This window comes from Rutidosis leptorrhynchoides, chromosome 1, assembly GCF_046630445.1.
Source record: "Rutidosis leptorrhynchoides isolate AG116_Rl617_1_P2 chromosome 1, CSIRO_AGI_Rlap_v1, whole genome shotgun sequence".
Classification (NCBI taxonomy): Eukaryota; Viridiplantae; Streptophyta; class Magnoliopsida; order Asterales; family Asteraceae; genus Rutidosis; species Rutidosis leptorrhynchoides.
Genome location: NC_092333.1, coordinates 341,138,491 through 341,164,633, shown reverse-complemented (window position 1 = coordinate 341,164,633; position 26,143 = coordinate 341,138,491). Strand labels below are relative to the sequence as shown.

The following is a 26,143-nucleotide window of genomic DNA, read 5'->3' as shown; positions in this document are numbered from 1 at the left end:
CTTTATTTACCCTTGCCAAACACAATAATAATATACACTGAACAGTGTATCTACAACAAAATACAAAGTACTAAACATTCTGATTATAAATTGCTAGCTCGACTAGCTTGAAATGGGGTTGTCAAACCCGATAGATCTATCCGTAGGATTCGCGTTCACCGGTAGAAACCAATCATTACAGTTACCAGACTAGGGAATATTTTTGTCCAACTCACAATGAATAATTTAAATTTAATTGTCACTTGTGTCTAAACGTGAAATAAAATGCATGTAATTACATCCCAAAAATATACTTTGAATAGTATGTAAAAATGGGACTATAACTCACCTTAATAGTAATGAAGTAACCAACACAATTAAGCGAACAGCAAATGTAGTACAGTGATCAGGATTGATCACAACGCCGACCTATAAATAAAGCAGGTCGATATAAATAACTAACTTAGGTAAAGTCTTAGTATGATAGCTATTGTACATGTTGCAAGTAGTCATAGAACAATACTCAATATGCATCGGTTTGATCGGAACAGCTGACGGACACACACTTTCTATTTTTAGAAAGTTTCTATTTTTAGCAGGTTTTCATTTTTGGAAAGTTTCTATTTTTGGAAAGTTTCTATTTTTGGAAAGTTTCTATTTTTGGAAAGTTTCTATTTTTGGAAAGTTTCTATTTTTGGAAAGTTTATAAGCTAGAAAAGTTTCCTTAATTAGAAAGTCAACAAAAGTCAACTGAAAGTCAAAGTCAACCGAAAGTCAACTCAAAAGTCAACCTTGGTCAAACATAGTCAACGTTAATTTTAAAAGTGTAAATTATAATAATAATATAAGTTATAACGTTTATTAAAGTTAAATATGTCTAATTATGTCATAACATAAGTTTACTTAAATTAAAATGAATTATTAAAGTTAATATAAGTTTAAATGATATAATTAATATAACATAAGTATTTAATTAATTAAATATTAGTCAAAATATAAATATTATTAATTAATAATAAATTTTAAATCATATCATAAGTATTATTAATTAATAATGAATTATTAATCATATCATAAGTTTCTAATTATAATTATTAAATCATAAGTATTTAATAATTTAATTATAATTAAATAATAACTAAGTCTTATAATAATTAAATAATTATTTAATCCTTATTATAAGTCTTATTATAATAATCTCATAATATAAGTTTAATAGTTATCATAAGTATTTTTCCATTAATAATGAGGTATTATTAATCATATGTTTAATTAAAAAGTTAATTAAATCATAAATATTAATTAAATGATATAATAAATATATATATCATAAGTTGTAAATAATAATAATTACTTTTTTTTATCATAAGTAATTAAATGATAATGAAATCCATTATTTATATCATAAGTTTCATAATTAATCATAAGTTTTAAATTAAAAGTTCATCGGGTCGTATCCTGAGCCCCGGGTGTCGATTTTCGGCGAGCCTTACATATATCTCCGCCTAAGCAAACCACCCGACACTTTGGTACACTCAAGAACACCCCAATAATAGTCCACAAGTCGTGATGTACAGCCAACACACTACTTGCAACTTCAATTCAATCAAAAACGTGTTTTAGAAGTAACGGGTGATTCGTGGCTCGGATTGAGATGACCCTAACATGAAAGTTCGCCCCACCATCAGTCCTAACACACTAACACACCCTAAAGTCACCAAATATGGTCACAAAGTCGGACCAAACCTGGTTCATACCAAAATCACATTTCAATCTTAACAAAATACCATTTTGATCATAATTAGGGTTCCGGGAATCGAAACGACATGAATCCGGAGTCTAAAATTAATGTCTTGATGAGAGGAACTCATTTATATACTTTATTTTTTGATCAACATCAGTTAAAATATCAGAAACACACGAAAAAGCTGCTGTCCAGAATTTAACAAACCGAAAACATGTGATTATGAGTATTTCTATGCATACAAACATCATTACAATAATCCACAAACATCATACTACTAAATAATCATCAAAATACAGAAAATAAATGAAAATTTGAAAGTTCTAGGGTTAGGGTTTATACCCTAATCGAGAAACAATTGGTGTTATCGCGTAGAGAACGGAATGAGGAACACGTTTATACTAATGAACTCTTGATCCAAGCTTGAAAAATGATGAAGATGATGATGTATGGTGTTGGTGGCGACAGCAAGAGGAAGGGAAAAAGGAGAAGGAGAGCAAAAATAGTAATTAGGTTTAAGTGATAAATTGTAAATGTTTTAGAATTGTAAAAAAAATGGGAAACAAGTGTAAGGCTTCCCCCCTTCAAATGGGTCGGCTGAATATGGGGAGGGATGGGCCTCTTAGTGGGCCATTTTTTTAAATGATTAATTCCTTGTGGCCCGAAAGCTCGAACGAGTCCCGAAACGCGAAAACACACTTACGCGATTATAAATTCGGAAAGATAACAAACGCGCGACGAAAAATAAATATAAATACTATATATAATAATATGATCTTAAAATATCATATTTAAAATATTTAGGATTTAAATATCCCAAAAACGCGACCGTTGGTTTAAAAACCGAAAAGATTCGCCGGATAGAAATCCGCGACACGTAGAAACGTATAAATTAAAATATGAATACAATTATTCACATAACATTTAATAATTAATATATTATTATTAATATAATAATATAGGCCATAGAAATGACGTAGCACAAATAATAGTTAACGGTCGTTAAATAATTAACGATAAAAGATAACGGAAAAAGTAGGGTCGTGACAAATTGCCTCGACTGTGGTGCCTGGAATTTCGCTATAAATTAGGTTCTTCCATTTCATTATCTTCACCACTTCTATACTTTCTTCCTCAATTCATACTTCCAAAAGATTCGTCAATATGCTTCATCCAGTTCTAATTCTGGATATAGTCCTGACTTTTATATCTATCGTTCTTCTTTTTCATTTGTCGCCGGAAGAGTCAGTTTACTTTTACTATGATCTTGGATTTATAGTGTTTTTAGTTCTCCCATGTATTTATATTGCTATACGCATTGATATACACGGTTTGTAATTTCGGTGTTGTTATCGGGTTTTATATTTTCCTTTATATTTCGGAGCTCCATGCGTTTGTTTTTCCTTCCCGACTTCAAGTCAAGCGAATAATGGTCCAGAATTCGTAGGTATGGAGTTTCGAATGATCATAATATACAAAGCAGAAGGAAAGGTAATAGCACGATTTAATTTGTCAAATTACCAGAATATCCAGAAAAGACCGAATCATCAAGAAAAATATTTTCTTGATATGTTTAGAGGTTAAATAGAATGAAAGAGTTATGTAACATGGTTCATGATGAGGGTATGATCTGTGAACCTTTATCACGTTCCATTATAAACTCAGCATGACTTACTGTAATATAATCACGTTGGCCCAACGTCATTATATTATACTAATTCATGCTTCAATTCCCAACACTACTTCAAAAACATTCATAATTTAAACTCGAAGGTTTACAGAATATAGAAACTAAACAGTTTCCTTTATGATGTAATACAGATAACGCGAGGAGATAAATGATTTCAGATAAGAATAGTTATGAAAATATCTTCAGAAATATCGAGGATATTTATAATGAAAGATACGATGATATCTTAGAATTTTTAATATCGAAGGATGATCAAGAAGATTTGTCTGTAAAGGTTTAGAGTCAGGAGCAAGGTATTCGTTAATGACTTCAGCAGATACTGAATCATTTGGATTCTTTGAAGTCGGATTTAGTCCTTGTGATTTTTCCACAGTCTCCAACACACCCTTCTTTATTATCAAGCTTTTGGCCATTAAGACCATCTATAGTTTTTGCTACTTCATCAGCATTCACAATGTTAACATATCTGAATCATTGGTTATCAATCCGAGGTGTGTTCAAGAATTTTAAAGAGTTTGAACGCAGATGGTAATCGTCAATATACATATGATGTTCTAGAATTTTGAACGATATGAATATTTTTCTGGGTTTTATGAATAGATGGGATGTTCTAGCACAGTTTTGAAGTCAAAGTATAGCTTTAAAAGACGTAGGGATCTAAGAGTGATGTCATCTGTTATATGTAATTGGATTTGTATGAAATGATTGTTCTTTGGTGAACAGTTACATATATTTGTAGATGTAAGTGGTATAGTTAATGACTGTTGAATCAGAATTGAAGAATGTACGGTGTAACATATTAATGTAAAATCTAAATATCTCTCGGGTATTACCTACCCGTTAAAATATTTTCACCATCAACAATTTGTACAACAGAATATTTAATTACAATCATTATGAAAATATACGTACATATATATTTTCCTTCAGATGTAATCATGGATTTAATGAGTTAATATAATATTAAACTCATTTGATTTACGGTTGGAATGAGAATAAATAATCTCCAAAACCTTAGAGATTACATAATCGTTGCGGAATATTTTGCTAATGAAGTTATGAATTAATACTTCATCATTCATTGTTATTGATATTGATATGCCTCGGTATATGATGTTGGTGCTCGTGGAATTCTTGTGAACTTCGCAAGGCACAAATGATGTTTCCTAGAAAGTTTCGAGTACATCAAAAAATGAAAGTATACAATCAAACATGTATTCGAATAATACACTTGGTTTATTATGAAATGGAATTCATTGAGTTGAAACAGAGATTGTAGTTAACGATTGTTAAGTCGTTAACGAAGGATGTACATCATAGCATATTAGTGATATGAATTAACCAAGTAGTATTTACTAGTTAAGATTTACACATAATAGCTTAGTACGAAAAAGATTTATTATTGTTCCAAACCATATATATAATGTATACATATATAATTCTTCAGGAAGAATGAGTCAATACATCTTAACTCGTTATTACTAATATTCATTGGTGACTGTGGTGTTGCTGTCTTCAGTGATTTCAGAGTTTGCCGAGCTTGTGATGCTGTTGGTGCTTTCAGTGTTTACGATGCTGGTGATGTTGGTGGTACTGATGCTGTTGGTGGTGATGCTGGTGGTGCTTTCGGTGCTGGTTATGCTGCTAATGCTCTTAGATTTTGCACCATATTCTTCAGAGCTTCTACTTGAGCGCGAAGCTCGTTGACTTCTTCTATTATTCCGGGATGATTGGCAGTTAGGACGAGTGGATGAATAAGATCTAGAATTCTAGATATTATATACTCGTGACGGGATATCCTGGAAATGAGGGTGAAAATGGTGTTCCGGATTGGTTCGCCGGTAAGTGCTTCAGGTTCTTCGCCAAGAGGTGAATTCGGTTGGTGGAAGGGATCTCCTTCTTCTTGTCTCCATTGATTGAGTCAATTACGGACCCATCACCAATTCATCCAGAATTGATGATGGCTAATTGGTTCGTTCGTTCCGGTTACGCTGCCATTGGAGCTCGAGGAGTTCGAAAAATCCATATTATGTGTTTGGAATAGGGTTTGGTATGAAATGGGTGTTGGATACCGGATGATATATTCGTCTCCTTGAATACGTATATATAGCAAAACGATTTCTGTAATTTACGGAGGAAATTTAGGAAAAGTGTTAGACAAAGTCTATTGGGATAGATATGATAAGATATGATTTGTCTATACTCCATTTATGCAATAATTGCAGTATGACGTGTCGAGATAAAAAAAATGATAAGTATGTAATCTGATAATCTTTCAATTAAAGACTTTCAATTCATGATGGCCTATTCAGGTCTAGGGGCTTGAGCTATAGGATCCTTTAAACCGGTAATCCAAACCCTTCCATTCTTGAGTTTCGTAGAAGCCACCCGTCAAGAAAGTTCATTGATCAAAAGTAATGAGAAAGCAAAGATTTTTGAAAGTAACGAATATGAATAGTGATGACATTATAATGTCTTTGAGTTATCGAGAATCTTTATGAGTCAATAATGACATTTTCTGGTTCGCAAACCGATGCACAAAGACATAAGGGCACATAGGTACGTAATATAACAGGGAGTTATATACGTTTGAGTATAAGTATTAACAAACATAGAAATTTCAAAAGTCAGGGATGACATTTTATGTAATACATACGTAATACACAAAACCGGGATAGATGACATAGGAATGTCAATAATTTTAGAAATTATGAGTGACATCCCTCGGTTTCACCAATCGAGGTGATCTTATAAAGATAATGCGCGTGAGTTATAGTATATTGTGAATCCCAATGGGAGTTCCTCTCGGAGTGACAGAATAAAATATATGCATATGTATGATGCAAATAATAATGTTCTAAAGCTATAGGTCAGGCTGTAGACTAGACTTTAATGCACCCTATAAATCTGGGTTATCCATGAGAATTTCAGCCAACATGGCCTAGATGGCCCACTCATCAGAATTTGATTTTTATAAATTGGCCCGACGATTAAACGAGCGTGATCCGAGAAAAATACCGCTACGAAAATTAAATACGCGAGAAGAATAATAATTTAAGAAATAAAACATAGGAATATTTTATTAACTCATACGACATCGGAATATCGAATTAAAATAATTCGAATTTGGAAATCTCGAAAGTCTAATCGTTGGTTTGGAAACTGAGACGATTCATCGAATAAAATCGTTATACGTAGGAACGTACAAACACATAGTCACACCTTTTTATTTAATAAATAATATAGGAATATTAGAATATAATTTAGTCACATAAAATGACTTCATAAAACCTTTCAAAACTTTGAGATTCATAATAACAAGTTTGCTTATCGATTCGAAAGCATTCAATCATATAGAGAATTGACTTAAAAATAAGTTGAAATTTTCCGACAACAAATGATAAGTAAAATTTAAAATAAACACATACGGTCAAAGTCTAGACTCACTAACGCATCCTAACAACTACCGGTTAGACACACTAATGCAAATTCTAGTTTTCTATGACCAATGCTCTGATACCAACTGTAACACCCCGTCAAAATCCATTAACGGCGATGTTAACTCTGGTCCCAGTGCTTGGCTTGACTTCTATGTAACAGCAAAGTTATACAGCGGAAGCAAAAAGTACCTGAGAATAAACATGCTAAAACGTGTCAACCAAAAGGTTGGTGAGTTCATAGATTTATCATAAACAATGATTTTGATAATAGTAATAGATCACAAGATTTCAGTTTTCATAATTTTCCTTACACCACAGTGTTATAAAAAGATTCTACAACCATGGGCACTTGGTAACAATCCTTAACAACAATAATAATGAATACCCCTGATGTATATAGTGCACCGAATCAAGTGCGATAATAACCTCGAAGTACTAAACATCCATTGACTGCTAGCGCGACTAGCCCGGATGGGGTTGTCAAACTCGATAGATCTATCAATAGGATTCGCGCCTACCAGTTCATAAACCAATAGATTACGTTACCAAGCTAGGGGAATATTTGTGATTCTAACCCACGTAGAATTAAGTTTAGTACTTGTGTCTATTTTGTAAAATAGTTATAAAACATTGCATGTATTCTCAGCCTAAAAATATAGATTGCAAAAGCAATTAAAAATGGAGCTATGAAAACTTACGATACGATACGATAGTTTGTAGTAAATATGTGTATGATGGCACTAAACAAGTGCAGAGTTGTCCTCGGATTCACGAACCTATATCAAGTATATATATTAACACATATACTCGTAATCGAATAAGTTTATATACGTTATTTCAATTGTTATATATTTCTGTAGTTATATTAATATATATATATATATATATATATATATATATATATATATATATATATATATATATATATATTTGATTTGTATTATATTAAAAATACCTAATTTGTTATATATAAATATTTATATAAAAATGTTAATATGTTTATTATATAATTATATGAAATATAATTGTAGTATATGAAATAAGTGTATTCAATGTACAAAATATTTATTTATAAAAATATTAGTTTCGATAATAATGATTTACTAATAATTATAATAATAATGGTAATAATAGTAATTTTAATACAATTGATAGATTTACTAATAATTATAAAGTAAAGATGATAGTTTTAATAATAGTAAAATGATAATTTTTGTAAAAATGATAATAACGATAGTAATTTTTAATAATAATAATACTAATAAAGATAATCATATTAGTAATAATAATAATAATAATAATAATGATAACATTAATAATACTTATAAATATAAAATGATACTAGTACTAATAACAATAATGATAATAATAATTTGTATTATTTTCAAAATAATAATAATAATAATTCTAGTCATAATAATGATAATAATATTTAAAATGATAATAATAATAATGATAGTTTTAATAAAAATACCAATAATTATAATGATAATACTAATAATTATAATAATAATACTAGTAATACTAATAATACTTTTAATACTAGTAACAATAATAATAATACTACTACTAATTAGATTAATGATAATAATAATTATCATAATAATAATAATAATAATAATAATAATAATAATAATAATAATAATAATAATAATAATGATAATGATAATAATAATAATAATAATAATAATAATAATAATAATAATAATAATAATAATAATAATAATGAAAACTACCTTAGGAGCTCTTCAAAAAAAAAAATGCCCAAGACGGGACTCGAACTCGAGACCTCTCGCTAACTCGAGACCTCTCGATAATAATAATAATAATAATAATAATAATAATAATAATAATAATAATAATAATAATAATAATAATAACAATAATAATAATAATAATAATAATAATAAATAATAATAATAATTAAAATGTTGACCAACAAGATAAAGTGATGGGTTGTTTTTGTGTATGAGATAATTTTTAAAATTCACACTCTTCTTATCTAGGGCTTTAGATGTCATATTTGTTAAAATAATTGTTATATAAAGTCATTGTCTTTTATGTTTGTCTCTAAAAGTGGTGAAGTAGAAAATGGCAAGTTGTTGCTAAGAAACTTCAACTGGGTCACGCTTTGTATTTCCTTAGCAGGTTCTTTAAAACCCTTTCTATCCATTTTCAACTTATTAATGTTTACATCTGCTATGCATATTTACATCGTGTTTTCATTCCCTTTGTTAAATAATGCATAAAGTAGTAGTAGTAATACAAATGATCGAAGATGATTGAAGTTTTGAGCGTACTGAAACCAGGTTCTGCGTTGCATGGGATGACGTTCCGACTTTAATGAGCTTATGTGATTGATCTGTTTAGCAATGCAAGCCTTAAGATTCTGCACATTTTCAGCACCATATGCAGAATTATTAGAAGTTTTTTTATATATCTATTGACCTAGTGTGTTTGTCTTTTGATGGTTAGACATTAAACTTGTAGTACTTAGGTTATTGATGATGTAAATTATGGTAAACGATTTCCGATGGGTATGCCACTTCTAATGAATGACTATAACCTCTGAAGGTTAATTTTGAACTGTTTACTTTTTTTTTTCAAACCCTTATATTTGTCTAATTTTTATCAATAATATTTAGCCGCGTAGCGCGTACCTTCAATCTTGTTAATCATCAAAAAAAGAAAAATAATGTACAAATCAAAAGTTAGGGTTAAGGTTTATACCCTAATCAAGAATCAAATGATGTAGTCGCGTAGAGAACGAAGAGTAGAATCCGATTATACAAGAAGCCCTTTGATCCAAGCTTTTAATTGATGAAGATGATGATGTTAATGGTGGTAGATGGTGGCGGCTATGAGGGAGGGAGAGGAGAAGGATGAGAGAAAAATAAAAATTAGGTTTAGGGAAAGTTTAGTGAAATGAAATGATAAAATCACAAATGGGAAGCAAGTGAGCCTATACCCTGTTCCCATGAGGGTTCGGCCGAACAAATGAGTGGGGTGGGGCCCACATAGCCCAATTTTGTTATTTGATAAATTGCTTGTGGCCCGAATTTAACGCCCCATCCTAATCCATCGGGACGAATACGTTACATTTGGTTACATCGTGAGGTACTTGACCTCTATATGATACATTTTACAAACATTGCATTCGTTTTTAAAAGACAAACTTTCATTTCATTGAAAGTTGACAGGCATGCATACCATTTCATAATATATCTAAACTATAAATGACTTGATAATATTCTTGATGAACTCAATGACTCGAATGCAACGTCTTTTGAAATATGTCATGAATGACTCCAAGTAATATCTCTAAGATGAGCAAATGCACAGTGGAAGATTTCTTTCGTACCTGAGAATAAACATGCTTTAAAGTGTCAACCAAAAGGTTGGTGAGTTCATTAGTTTGACATAATCATTCATTTCCATAATTTAATAGACCACAAGATTTTCATTTACATTTCTCATAAACATAATCTCATATCAGGCATTTCGCACGGCATAGAAATAAAAATCATTCATATGGTGAACACTTGATAACCGAACTAACAGGATGCATATAGAATATCCCCATCATTCCGGGACTCTCATCGGACATGATAATCGAAGTACTAAAGCATTCGTAACCCGAATGAGACATGTCAAGGTCCATAGATCTATCTTTAGGATTCGCGTCAATTAGGGGCCATTTCCCTAATTCTTAGGATACCAAGCTAAAAAGGGGCATATTTGATTTCGATAATCCAACCATAGAATGTAGTTTTGATTACTTGTGTCTATTTCGTAAAACATTTATAAAAGCAGCGCATGTATTCTCAGTCCCAAAAATATATATTGCAAGAGCATTTAAAAAGGGAGCAAATGAAACTCACAATACTGTATTTTGTAGTAAAAATACATATGACGATATTGAACAATGCATGGTTGGCCTCGGATTCACGAACCTATATCATTTGTATATTTATTAATATACATAATTGTAATCGAACACATATATATATATAAATTTATTAGTTATATCCTTTATATATATATATATATATATATATATATATATATATATATATATATATATATATATATATGTTTCATATATTCATTTTATATATCAAAATATTAATTTTCGTTATGTTATGTGTATTAAATATATCATTTTTATATTAATAATAATAGTTATAATAATACTAAAATAATATTAGTAGTAGTAAAAATGATTATAATATTTAATATTATTAATAAGATAGTAATGTTAGTAATTCTATTAATAATATAATAATAATAATAATAATGATATTAATGTTAATAAATGTAAAGATATTAATTTTATTGTTAATGATAATTATGATAATGATTTTAGTAACTACATAATAATACTGATAACAATAATAATGATAGTTTTAGTGATGTCAAAAATAATAATTTTAGTAAAAATGATAATAATAATAATAATAATAATAATAATAATAATAATAATAATAATAATAATAATAATAGTAATTTTTAATAATAATGATACTAATAATTGTAATTGTAATCATATTAATAATAATGATAATATTTATAATAATACATATGTTAATAATAATAATAATAATAGTAATAACTCTAATATTTATCTAATGATACTAATACTAATGTTTATGAACATAATAATAAATTTTTATTATATTCATAATCATAATAGTAATAATAATAATAATAATAATAATAATAATAATAATAATAATAATAATAATAATAATAATAATAATAATAATAATAATAATAATAATAATAATAACCATAATCGTAGTAATGATAATAATACTAAAATGATAAATTAATGATAATAACATTAATAATACTTACAATAATAATAATATTTGTTATAATACTTATAACTATGATAATAATAATTATTATTATAATTCTTATTATAACAATAATAATAACAACAACAATATTAATAATCATGGTAATAACAATAACAATAATAATCATAATAATAATGATAATAATAATAATAGTTATAATAATAATAATAATAATAATAATACTAATAATAATAATAATAATAATAATAATAATAATAATAATAATAATAATAATAATAATAATAATAATAATAATAATAATAATAAAAATGATAGTAAACTACCTTATAATCGAGTTCTAAAAAAATTATGGCCATTGCAGGGCTCGAACTCGAGACCTCTCGCTCACCCGCACCAACACCCAACCATTACACTGGCTCAATTTTCCTGACTTAATTCTCTATCAGTTTAAATTTAACCCAATACTTACTGACTTCATCTTCTTCCTTCTTCTCAAAATTCAAATCGATTCAATCGATTGTAATCCAAACACAAATCATAACAGCTACAATATATTGTGGATTTTACACAGAAACGTTACTCAAAGAGTGATTGAATTAATTTAAAAGAGGAGGATAAGGTCGAGCTGTAACAGAAAGAACCCACGATGAACAACTCATCATTTGATTTTAAATTTTGAGGACGTTTTAGACCATGACTCCAACATGAAAAAGATGTTAGATTATCATTAGAAACTTTATGAATCAACAATTTTTCTAGAAGCAACAATTACAACTTCAATTCGATCATAGAACATTTTTTGACTTTTTAGAAATTAAAGTTTGACTCAAGAATTGGAACTCGATAAGAAATTTGGACTTTGAAACTTTCCAGTTAATTTGAATACAAGATTTCTAACATCTTGGCTTTAATACATTTTCAAATTTGATTAGGATTCGAGTGTTGACAAAAATAAATGAAGAACAGAGCATAAGCTGTGTTCTTCAACTCTTTCTGTTTCAATTCGATTCATTGAGATATATTAAGAGTGTTTGTAATTTATAACTGATAATGTGAAGTCATTTGTTAACCTTTACAACTGGATTCTACTACGTTTTATAAAAGTCTTCCTTGACAGCTTGAATAATTCAGAAAAAATAAAATAAAATAATAAAATAAAAAAATGAGTCGTGACCTCTAACTGAATTTGGATATATCTGGACTCAGATTCATTTGTGTATCAGATTTAGGGACAAAAATAAAATAGATTAAAGTAGGATGGATACGTGACACAGAATTACATTATAATTCTTGTGATTTTATATAAATAATAATATTAATTAATAATTATAATTATATTAATAATTTAAATAGAATTAATACTGATTTTCTATATTTCTATATATATAACAGCGTATGTATATATATATATATTATATATATCTGTATATATCTATCTCTATATATGTATATCTATTATATTTATATATTTATTTTTATAGATTATAATTAATATTATTAATGAATATAAATATAACTATACTAATAGTACTCTTACTATTATACATAATAATAATACAAATTTATAATGATATAATAGTAATAATAATAGTTTTAATGATAATGATAACAATATCATAATTGTATAGCAATAATATTGTTATTAACAATAATACTAATTATACTAATATTATTAATAATAAGAATAATACTAATAATAATAATAATATATCAAATCAAATGTATTAAATTTATTTAATAATATTAATAGTACATATATAATTATTAATAGTAATAATAATGACTGTAATAATAATATAACAACTATAATTAACTTGTAATTATATTTAGTATATAAATTCTACAATTTATTATATATATATATATATATATATATATATATATATATATATATATATATATATATATATATATATATATATATATATATATATTTACATAATTATTTACAAACAATTGTTCGTGAATCGTCGTGGATGGTCAAAGGTTTAAATGTATCCATGTAAACAGTTCAAAGATTTTGAGATTCGATTAAATAAACTTTGCTTATCATGTCGAAACCATATAAAATTAAATTTAAATTTGGTCGGAAATTCCCGGGTCATCACACCGAACGCCCGATCGAAGCCCGAAACGCGAAAACGCTACTATGCGATTAATTCTTCGGAGAGAAAACAGGATCTTACAACTTTCCCCCACTTGAACCGGATTGCGTCCTCGCAATCCAAGCCGCATGACAAGTAGGAAGATACACCAAAACAAACTCTTCGGATACCCATGTAAACTCGGAACCCTTACTACGACGCCATTGAACCTTAAAAGTTCTCATCTCTTTATTTCTTAACATTTTCATCGAGTATTGCAATCGACTCCTCAACATACTCTAACTTATTATTTAGCTCAATCTCGTCTAATGGCATCCATGAAGAATAATCCGCAAGACACTTACGGAGATGGGAAACATGAAATGTATTATGGACCCCAGCAAGCTCTTCGGGTAATTCAAAACGATACGCAACTTCACCAACACGAGCTAAAATCTTGAATGGTCCAATAAACCGAGGAGCTAACTTTCCTCGTTTTTGAAACCGAATAACACCTTTCCATGGCGAAACTTTAAGCATCACCATGTCACCTTCTTGGAACTCAATTTTTCGTCTACGCTTATCGGCATAAGATTTTTGCCTATCTTGGGCCTTTTTCAAATGAGTCCGAATCATCTCGATCTTGCTATTCGTCTTCAAATCCAAATCGGTACTCCCGATTTCTCTTTGTCCCACTTCACCCCAACAAATCGGAGTTCGACACCTCCGCCCATAAAGCATCTCATAAGGTGGCATCCCGATACTAGTATGATAACTATTATTGTACGAGAATTTCACCAATGATAAGTGCTCATCCCAACTACAGCCGAAATCAATAATACACGCCCGTAACATATCCTCCAAAGTTTGATTCGTACGTTCAGTTTGACCGTCTGTTTGAGGATGGTACGCCGTGCTCAATTTCAATTGTGTACCCATATCTTCATGAAACTTTTCCCAAAACCGAGATGTGAAACGGGTATCTCGATCCGAAATAATAGATATAGGAACCCCATGTCTCGATATTACCTCCTTGATAAATATTTTAGCCAAAGTCTCTGACGATATCGCTTCCCGAATGGGAAGAAACAAAGCACTTTTCGTCAAACGATCAACTATCACCCAAATCGTATGAAATTGGGTTCTCGCCCTCTTTGGTAACTTTGTAATGAAATCCATGGTAATGTGCTCCCATTTCCATTTCGGAATTTCTAACGGTTGCAACTTACCATACGGCTTTTGGTGCTAGCCTTAACTTGCAAACACGTGACACATTGTTCAACATACTTTACAACATCACGTTTCATACCCGGCCACCAATACTCTTTCTTCAAATCAAGATACATTTTCATCACGCCCGGGTGAATGGAATACTTTGACTTATGTGCTTCATCAAGTAGCACTCGTCGGTAATCACCCATTTTAAGCACCCACACTCTTCCTTGAAAAGACAACAAACCGTGCGGGCCTATGGTAATAGACTCCGTTTGCCCCACGATTCGTTCCTCATATTTATTGTTAAAAAAGCTTCAATTTGTATCTCACCGAGCTTTACAAGAAAATCATTAGTAATAATCATGCGTAACGATCCTACTCGTATTGCCGTATGTTGACTCTTCCTACTTAATGCATCCGCGACCACATTCGCCTTGCCCGGATGATATAAGATTTCACAATCATAGTCTTTCACCACATCCATCCATCTACGTTGACGATAATTCAAATCTCTTTGATCAAAAATATGTTTCAAACTCTTGTGATTCGAATATATCGTACACTTGACACCATACAAATAGTGGCGCCAAATTTTCAACGCATGAACAACCGCCGCCAACTCGAGATCATGAGTCGGATATCTCGTTTCATGTTCCTTTAATTGTCGAGAGGCATAAGGGATGACTTTACCTCTTTGCATTAGAACACACCCGAGCTCATTTAAAGACGCGTCACAATAAACCGTCATGTCTTCTACACCTTCCGGCAACACTAACACCGGAGCTTGACATAATTTTTCTTTTAACAATTGAAAAGAAATTTCTTGCTCGTTCTCCCAATTAAATCTCGCGTTCTTTCTCGTCAACTTCGTTAAAGGAGAAGCGATTTCAGAAAAGTCTTGGATAAACCGACGATAATAACCGGCCAATCCGAGAAAACTTCGGATTTCCGTAGGCGTAGTCGGTCGTCCCCAACTTTTTACCGTCTCAATCTTCCCCGGATCTACTTGAATACCATCCTTGTTCACAATATGGCCAAGGAATTGAACTTCTCTTAGCCAAAATTCACATTTGGAGAATTTTGCATACAATTTCTCCTTCCGCAACGTCTTCAACACACCACGCAAATGATGTTCATGTTCCTTCATACTCTTCGAATAGACAAGTATGTCGTCAATGAACACAATCACCGACTTGTCCAACATAGGTTGGCATACTCGGTTCATAAGATCCATGAATGCCGTCGGTGCATTCGTAAGACCAAAAGGCATAACTACAAACTCAAAATGCCCATAACGCGTTCGAAAGGCCATTTTCTCAATATCTTCCTCACGGACCCGCATTTAGTGATAGCCGGACCGTAAGTCGATTTTAGAGAAATACGTCGCACCTTGGAGTTGGTCAAACAAATCGTCAATCCGAGGAAATGGATAACGATTCTTGATCGTCACTTTGTTCAACTCCCGATAATCAATGCACATCCGCATACTACCATCATTCTCCTTCACAAATAAAACTGGAGCGCCCCATGGAGAAGCACTCGGTCGAATAAAACCCTTTTCAAGTAATTCTTGGGTTTGATTTAACAACTCTTGCATTTCCATTGGTGCTAAACGATAAGGTGTTTTAGCAATGGGAGTAGCACCCGGAACTAACTCAATGCGAAATTCAAGTTGTCTTTCCGTCGGAACACCCGGTAATTCATCCGGAAAAACGTCTTCGAATTCACTAACCACCGGAATTTCACGAATGGATGGTGGCTCTTCACGAGTATCAACTACATGAGCAAGGAAAGCCATGCCACCACAAACAAGAAAACGACGTGCCCGTGCATAAGTGCATAACGGTACAAGTCTTCTCCGTCTCTTGTCATGAATAATTAACTCTCCCCCACTTGGGGTCTTCACACGAATAGATTTTTCATGGCATACAATATCGGCTCTATAACGATCGAGCTAATCCATACCAACGACAATATCAAATTCACCCAAGGTCATCGGGATAAGATCAATTTTAAACGTTTCGGAACCAAACACAATATCACAATCATTACACACATCAACCCCTAGCACCGTCTTACCATCCGCTATTTCCACCTCCACCGGATGACTTAACTTAGCTAGCAGTTTATCAAGCTTAGACACAAAACTTGGAGAAACAAACGATAAATTAGCACCGCTATCAAATAGGATCCTTGCCGGATTAGAGTTAACCATGAAAGTACCTGAGACAACTTCATTTGATTGCTTGGCCTCATCATGGGTCATCAAGTAATTTCATCCCCGAGCCATACCCGCCGCCTTCTCTAACCGTTTAACATGATCGGTGTTCAAATCGGGACACTCCAACTTTCGGTGTCCTCGCTTTTGGCAATTGAAACATGTGAGGTTGTTTCCGAAAGATGGGTTCGGACAATTACGAGCCATATGGCCCATTTGTCCACAATTGTAGCATGTATATGAAAAACCCCCGTAAGCACTCTTCTTCACGCTATTGACACTTTCGGAACCCTTCTTGCTCTTTCTCTTTTTGCTTGAAAAGCTCGAATGACTCAAACATTCAAATTTTCTCTTAGAAAAATAGAAATCACTTCTTTTTGGAACCTCCGGCTCGAAACCCCGGGCTAACTCAAACAATTCATCAAAAGACTTAGCCATTCCCCGACTAATCTTACGCTTCAACTCATCGCTCAGTGTACGATAAAAATCTAGCATCAACATTCGGTCATCACCTACAACTTGATCTTATCATCCCACCACAACTTTGCCTCTTCACGCAACATACTAGAACCGTATCTCGTTTTCTTCTCGGGAGGACACTCTGCTGTACGAAAGCCCCCTCGATGTCGGAGATCCAACATGTGCTTTTCAACGGATCCCTTACTCCATTAAACATAGGAGGTTGAGCATCCTTGAAATTTTTGTAGTGGAAGTCTCGCCTTCCATGCCCACCACTACCCTCACCCCCTTCGCCCCGAGGATGAATGTTTCTAGCTTCTAATGCATCTTCAATTGCGGCATTCATTCGCTCATTTATTAACTCGGTTACTTTCCCATCAACCGATTCTTGGAAAACCTTTCGGACATCCTCAAGAAATTCCGCTCTTTGCTTTTTAATAATGGCCTCAACCTTGGCCGTAAACTCGAGGTCCTCGCTCGTACCTCTTTCATGGTTCTCGGGTCCGTTTCTCGTCTTCATACTATAAAACGGAAATTGGTTAAACAATGAAACGAAAGGACATAACACAAAGTATATATATATATATATATATATATATATATATATATATATATATATATATATATATATATATATATATATATATATATATATATATATTTCTCACACCGCCCCATCTTGCTCAACAATCGTCGTACATCGCTTTTTTGACACGATTTGAACCCGTAACAATGGTAGCTAATCATTATTACGCGAGCACGTCGCATTAACTCGCTAGTACAATGTCTATCTCTCTTGATGATTGCAAAACACAACACAAAACAATTAGCGCATAGTTAGTTAACCTAATCCTAGGCACTAACCAATCCCCGGTCCGACCCGTCTCCTACAAGTCCCACATAAGGCGCATACACAATAAAGTCTAAGTTTAGGCACCTATCTCAAGTCGCCTAAATCCCTTAGACCATGCTCTGATACCACTTGTAACGACCCGCACCTCGTTATACCAAAAACACGCCTCAAAAAAAAATTTGGATCAGTTCATCTGGACGGCGTCCAGCTATCTGGACGGCGTCCAGCTATCTGGATGGCATCCAGCTCTGAAGGCCAGGACGGCATCCAAACATTTGGGACAGCGTCCCAATGAACTGCCAGTTTCTGCTCCCCGTGCTCAACTTACGTGAGCGGAAAACCCGCTTCCCGAAACTTTCAAACGAAACCTTTTTTACAACATGTCAATATAAGTAAAATTAAAAGATTTCCACAATAAAACCAAGTTTTACAACATCGGGCCCACATCGGTCGTTTTACGAATTTCGTTCAAAATTACGAGTTTCGACCATAAGAGTTTAAATTCCAAACGACACCTAGAGCATGGTGTTTGGGGTTAAACTACCCACATCTTGGCCAAACTTCAAAAACTAAACTTTCCAAAAGCGTCCCCTTGTCCAAAACGAGCGGGAGGCCTCTAATCCAATCGAACACCCTTACCCTTGTCCACGCCGGAGCCTAAAAAGAGTAAACAACGAGAGGGTAAGCGAAACGCTTAGTGAATGCAATAATTATACACATACATATATAATATACCTACTTGCAACCACTTACGCACATACCGCATACATGCTAGCAACACAATTAGCTTATCATCTCAAATACAAAGCTATTAACCTCCGATACCACAAGCTAGCACAACAATAGCATATATATAACTCGAACAATGTAATATGCTTACGCTACAACACAATAACCATGGTTAACCAATCGTACAAGGGAATGGCACTCGCGAAAGGCCAACGGTGTTCATAGCATCCGTTAGTGTACTTAACACTTCGTATCACTAAACCCTCGGGTGGCATCTTAACACCTCGACACTTCACCCTTTACCTTATGGAGCGGTGCCTTAACACCTCGGCACTTCACTCCTAGGTGGCATCTTAACACCTCGATGCTTCACCCCGATTGGCGTCTTAACACCTCGACGCTTCACTCGTCACGTGAAACGTGGTGTCTTAACACTACGACACTTCACATCTCACGCTACAACAAATAAATACGTTATATAATTATTCCACTCACCTTAACGTCTTTTGTGAAAGATAACCGAGCTTGCAACCTTCAATGTAACGTACCTATTACATTATGCATATAATCAATCACAAACTCAAGTTGGTCAACCAACTTGCTAACCATCCTAATGTCATTTTGACCCTTGGTGCAACTTCGACTCATTTGCACACTTACCCCTAACATCGGGTCAATTTTTCCAAAACCCCAACATTAGCCAAATATGGTCTTAAAACACATTTTAACACAAGGTTATCGCGTTTTCACATTCATAAGACAACTTGGGCCATCAAAGACTCCCTTGACCCATTTCAACGTTTACACACCCATTTGGGTCACCACATACCCAATTAATACCCACTTACATAACATCTAGGTGTGCTAGTAGTTAACTAATCAATTTAAGACCCATAAGCACATTTAACATTTCAAAACCCTAGGTTACTCATCTTTGAGTCCTCATGACCCAAACTTACCCAAAAACCCCCCAAAACACTAACAATTTGGATTTTATGTTCATCACTAACCCAAACCCCAACCCTTTAACAATTAAAACAAGGAAATCAAGGTTAAGGCTTACCACCACAACCACTACGTAGCTAGAGACTAGATGGACAACTTTAGAACTTGCACTTTAACTCGAAACAAGTTTCTTCTTCCTTGATTTGAGCTCTCTCACTCTAGATCTTTCTCTCTCTAGAATTTAAGTGGAAAAGATGTGGTTGTTGAAGATGGAGTAAATGGTGCTCCAAAAAACTGATCTAGAGCCTTAAATTCGTCCACAAAGTGAAAATACCAAACTATCCCCATTAAAATATCTAAAAGAACACAGCTGGCCCGCCAGTTCAACTGGACGGCGTTCAGGATTCTGGATGGCGTCCAGCCCTTTATACTTGGACGGCGTCCCACACTTCTGGACGGCGTCCCATACTTCTGAGAAAACAGGATCTTACACAAGAGGAGTTCCCTACACCGACTTCCGCCATTGCCAGGGAAAAAGTGAGAGGGAAAAAGAAGATGGTTGAAGGCGGAAAGTTTAAAAGAAGCACGTCGGTGTATATCGTTCAACACGGTTGGAATGAATGGGACGAGTTATGATTGGTGGAATGTTGGATTATGGTTTCGGAAGACTCGGTTAGACGAAACGCAATGACGGGTATACATAAATACTTATATTATAAATATAATTATAACTATTATAATTGTAATTATAATTATAATTATTATATATTGTTTATTATTTACTTATTGTTATTGTAATTATTATTATTATTATTATTATTATTATTATTATTATTATTATTATTATTATTATTATTATTATTAATATTATTATTATTATTATTATTATTATTATTATTATTATTATTATTATTATTATTATTATTATTATTATTATTATTATTATTATTATTATTATTATTATTATGATTATGTACGTAATGTATAATAGTGCTATTATATTATATTATATTTTATACCTAAATACTAAAAGGCATGGCCGAAATCGTCGTTTCAGTTATATCGGATTGTCGTTTTGAGTTTGCGTTCACACTACAAACGGTCCCTCAATTTCGACTTAATTTACACAACGGCCCTCAAGTTTCCACTTTTCAGGGGTAGAAAGCATAAATATATAATTTTATTAAATTAAAAAAAATAATTCCACCCAAATTTTTAACGGGCCCTATCTTCTCGCTCGATCCGAGTTAAATTTTTCCGAGACCACCGTTCAACTCGAAAAAATCAGACGGACCCAACGGGACTAACTATACGCGAAACGGACATCGTTAAAAAAACACTAAATAACGGGTCTTATAGTCTCGCTCGGTGCGAGTTAAATTTTTTCGAGACCACCGTTCAACTCGAAATAATTTTACGAACACAACGCGACTAACTATACGCGAAACAGACATCGTTAAAAAACACTAAAGGTATTTCGGGATATATTTCATACATATACAGACAAGTCCAACAAACAACCCAACCAACTAGATATATTAGGTATCAAACATCGTATATCCACATTCGACCGCGCGTTGAATACAACCGCAGTAACGCGCGGTCGAATTTTTTTCTAGTTATTACTATTATTAACATTTTATAATTATTATAGGGCAATCATTTTGACAATTGGTGCACGAGGACTACCACAAACGGAGATCACTAGTTGAGCGATCAAAGGATGCTTTGTCTTTCAAGTGGATAAAGTTGAGTGGCGAATTTAATAAGTATAACGGTGTTGTGAATAGAATGAGAAGCGATAGAAGGAGTGGAGAAAGTGATCTTGATTTTCATGATAGATGTGATGCGGCGTATAGGATCGAGCGCAGAAAGACTTTTCGTAGTCATAGGGCGTGGGCGTGGTTGCATCCTGATCTAATCGTTTGGCCCGTCCACCGGGTAAGCCGAGAAAGTCGAGAAAAAGTCTACTGATTCTACGCCATCGGCGTCATCTCGTTAGTCATTGTATTTATCAATCAAGAAAAACCATGATTCCGTAACTGAAGATAAGTAAAAGTGTTAAAAATCGAAACAAATTGAAGCGGAAATGAGGACATTGTCGATTGATATGAATGAAGAGGATATGAGGATAATCGAGATGCATAAGGCGAGGAATAGACGTGATGCGATGAGGTGTTGGATGGAGGGTCGTGAGAAGGAGGAGGAGGATGAAGAGGAGTCAGAGTAGATGGTAGTTTGTGGAGGTTTGGGTTTGTTTAAAATAATCGTTCGTATGAATAATCGTAGTATGCTTAACTTTTTTTAGAATTGTAATTTTTTTACGAATAAAATTTGTGCCTCTTTGATTATTGTTATTTATAACTTTATAATTAATAAAATATATAAGTATTAAAAATAATAAATAAAATAAGTATTAAAAAATATTTAAAATAATAAAAAGGACACTAAAATGGACACCGTAGACACATCCACTCATGTCACTGAAAGTCAATTTCGGCTTTCATTTTAGACTCCGAAATGGACAATAAAAATGGGCATAAAAAGCTCGTGCTCTTAGACCACTTCCTATGGCTAGTTACCCACTCTCGGTATGTCATATGTGACATTCATTATAGCTATAATGCCATAGGCACCAATTCGTCATAGCAAGTCGTTATAGGGTTTCATCACTGATTTGACGAACATATATTAGAATTAGTGAGGTTCACATATTGCCTTTTTAATCAAAATACCCTCTTCACTGTATATACAAACATTAATGCATATTATATAACTCTTATTAGATGGACATTGTACAAACATTTATTCATATTGTATATGCAGTCATCAATATTTATTTCATATTGTAAAAGCATTTATTCAAATTATTTTTTTAATGCAAAAAAGTTATTGTCGGTATTAAAAGAGATATTTTATCATATTATACAACAGTTTTTTGAAAAGCTATAAAATAAAATATTTGTTTATTAATAATTGATGATGGTTAATATAATGTATCATATGCAACCTTTAATGCATCTTGTACAATACTTTGTATTTATCTTCTATGTATTAGTTAAAATAAGTAGATTAAAAGACACCTCCACTTGCAATTAATCTATTTTGTTTTTGAGATCCTAACGATACCATTTTTGCCGGAAATGGAGCATCCACGCGCCGCTAGGGGCTCTTTGCCGGAATTGTACTTTCGTCGGCCAACAGATACCGGAAAATTTGTTTCCCGACTGGTTCTTGTTTCTATTCCCCTCTACGCTTTTTTTTTTTATTTTTGTTTCACCTTGCTGTTTTGGTACCTGGTATCTAAATTCCTATACTACTTATATGCTCCGTATTATAGGATTGCTAATTTTAATTTTATAATATACTTGTAGTATTTTTCCTTCTAATCTGTTACAAGCTAAAATTTTGGTTAGGTTAGTTATAATTCTATATATAATATATATAATATATAATAAGTTACCTACTGTGAGTGGTGTATTTTCGTTTTTAGTTACTCCCTTTTATTTATTTATATTTTTACTACTCGCTTATAGTTATTGTTTCTTTATCTTAGTTACTACTTGCTGCTTGTAGTTTGGTAAGATAGACACTAGGCGTTCTTATGATTTCTTGAGGTCATGTCCTTCTAGTTCAGGGGCGGGTAGGTTTATTGGGCCTAGAAGCGGCAATAGGTTAGCGAGGCCGGGTAGGATTAGAGTGGGTAGTTGGAATGTGGGAACTTTGACCGGAAAGCGGTATGAACTGGTCGAGACTTTACGTGAATGCAAAGTGGACATTTTGTGCGTCCAAGAGACTAGATGGAAAGGTCGAGGGGCAGCTAGGATCAATGACTACAAGTTGTGGTTCTCGGGATCGAGAGTAGCTAGGAATGGGGTTGGAATCATTATTGGCCCACCTTACAACGAGTATGTTGTGGATGTGGGTAGACGGAGCGACAAGATTATGTCGGTTAGGTTGGTAATTCAGGAGGTGACTTACACGGTAATTTGCGCTTACGCACCCCATGCGGGCCGTGGAGATGCTGAAAAGAGACACTTCTGGGAATCGTTAGACGAGGTTGTGAGGATGTGCCCCCCAGACCATAGATTACTTATTGGTGGAGATCTCAATGGCCACATAGGATCTGATGTTGAGGGATATGCGGAAGTTCACGGGGGTTTTGGGTACGGAGTTAGAAATGAGGAAGGACTCTCTATTCTCGAATTTGTTGTTGCCCACGACTTGGCAGTTGTGAATTCGTTTTTCAAGAAGAGGGATGCTCAGTTAGCAACTTTTCATAGCGGGGGTCATAGTACCCAGATTGACTATCTGTTAATTCGCAAAGGGGATCTTAGGACTTGTGGAGACTGTAAGGTCCTGACTGCCTTGACATTCTCCTCCCAGCACAGACTGTTGGCCATGGATTTGGTTCTCCAGAGACGGGCCACCAAGAGTGTGCGACAAGTCCAACCTAAGATCTTGTGGAAGAAGTTGAACGGAGAGAAGGCAGAGACCTTTAAAACATCGGTTGTAGGTAGAGTGGATGCAGAATTAGAAATGGTATCCAATGATGACGCGGATCAGATGTGGAACTGTCTGGCGTCCTCCATTAGAGAGGTAGCCAAGGAAGCCCTAGGTGTGGCTGTAGGTACATCTAGAGGCCATAGGGCTGTTAGAGAATCATGGTGGTTCAGTGACGAGGTTCAAAGCAAAGTTGCGCTTAAGCAACTAAGGTTTAGGGAGCTCATCACTGGTGGGAAGGGGACTCCGACGGATAGAATTAGGGCTGAAGAGAGATATAAAGAAGCTAAAAGAGAAGCTAAGAAGGCTGTAGCCCTAGAAAAAGAAAAGGCATATGAAGATCTGTATAAGAAACTTGACTCCAAAGAGGGAGCTAATGGTATTTACAAGATAGCCAAAGCTAGGGAGCGAAGACGCATGGATCTTGATAACATCAAGTTTATCAAAAATGAAGCTTGTCAAACTTTAGTTAAGGAAGACGAAATTAGGAAAAGATGGGAAGAGTATTTCTCATCTCTCTTCGTAGGGAGAAGACCAGAGCGCCACGAGGACTTACAAGACGCTGAGGTAGAACATTCCCATAACAACATAGATTGCGAGAGGATTAGCCAAGAGGAAGTAAGATTGGCACTACGAAAGATGGGGAGAAATAAATCAGTGGGACCGGATCAGATCCCTATTGAGGCGTAGCGGTGCCTGGGCGACACTGGTGTTAGGTGGCTGACTTGCCTTTTTAACAAGACGTTTCGAAGCTCTAAAATGCCTATGGAATGGAGACTGAGTGAGACTATTCCCATCTATAAGAACAAGGGGGATGCTCAATGTTGCGGTAACTATAGAGGCATAAAATTACTTAGTCATACTATGAAGCTTTGGGAGAAAGTGATTGAGACTAGACTTCGACGAGAAACCAATGTTTCGGAGAACCAATTTGGTTTCATGCCAAAGCGCTCTTCGATAGAGGCAATCCATATTATTAGGAACCTTATGGAGAAGTATAGAGAAAAGCAAAAGAACCTAGAGATGGTCTTCTTAGACTTAGAAAAGGCCTACGATTGCGTGCCACGAAACTTGATTTGGAAGACCCTTAAGGGTAGAAGTATCTCGAGCAGGTATATTAATGTTATTAGGGATATGTACGAAGGGGCGAAGTCTTGTGTTCGAACACCGGTGGGAAATACTGAAGTGTTTCCAATAGAAGTAGGCCTGCACCAGGGATCGGCCCTTAGCCCTTTTCTTTTCGCTTTGATCATTGATGAACTATCTCGAGGGATACAAGAGTGCATCCCTTGGTGCCTGATTTTTTCCGATGATATTGTGCTCGTTTCGGATTCTAAGGAGGGGCTTAATAGAAGACTAGAGCAATGGAGGGTGGCCTTAGAAAGTAATGGTCTATACATTAGTAGACAAAAGACGGAGTATCTTAGTTGCGATTTTGATAGGAATGTTGATGAACAAAGT

The 26,143-nt window shown here is 33.6% G+C and overlaps 1 protein-coding gene across 1 annotated transcript; it reads left to right on the top strand.

Moving 5' to 3' along the window:
- The first annotated feature begins 21,970 nt into the window (after positions 1-21,970).
- Positions 21,971-25,372, top strand: LOC139899625 (uncharacterized). The gene is made up of 2 exons (XM_071882467.1): positions 21,971-22,120; positions 23,756-25,372. Exons 1-2 carry the CDS (start codon positions 21,971-21,973, stop codon positions 25,370-25,372), a joined length of 1,767 nt encoding a protein of 588 aa, XP_071738568.1.
- The last annotated feature ends 771 nt before the right edge of the window (positions 25,373-26,143 follow it).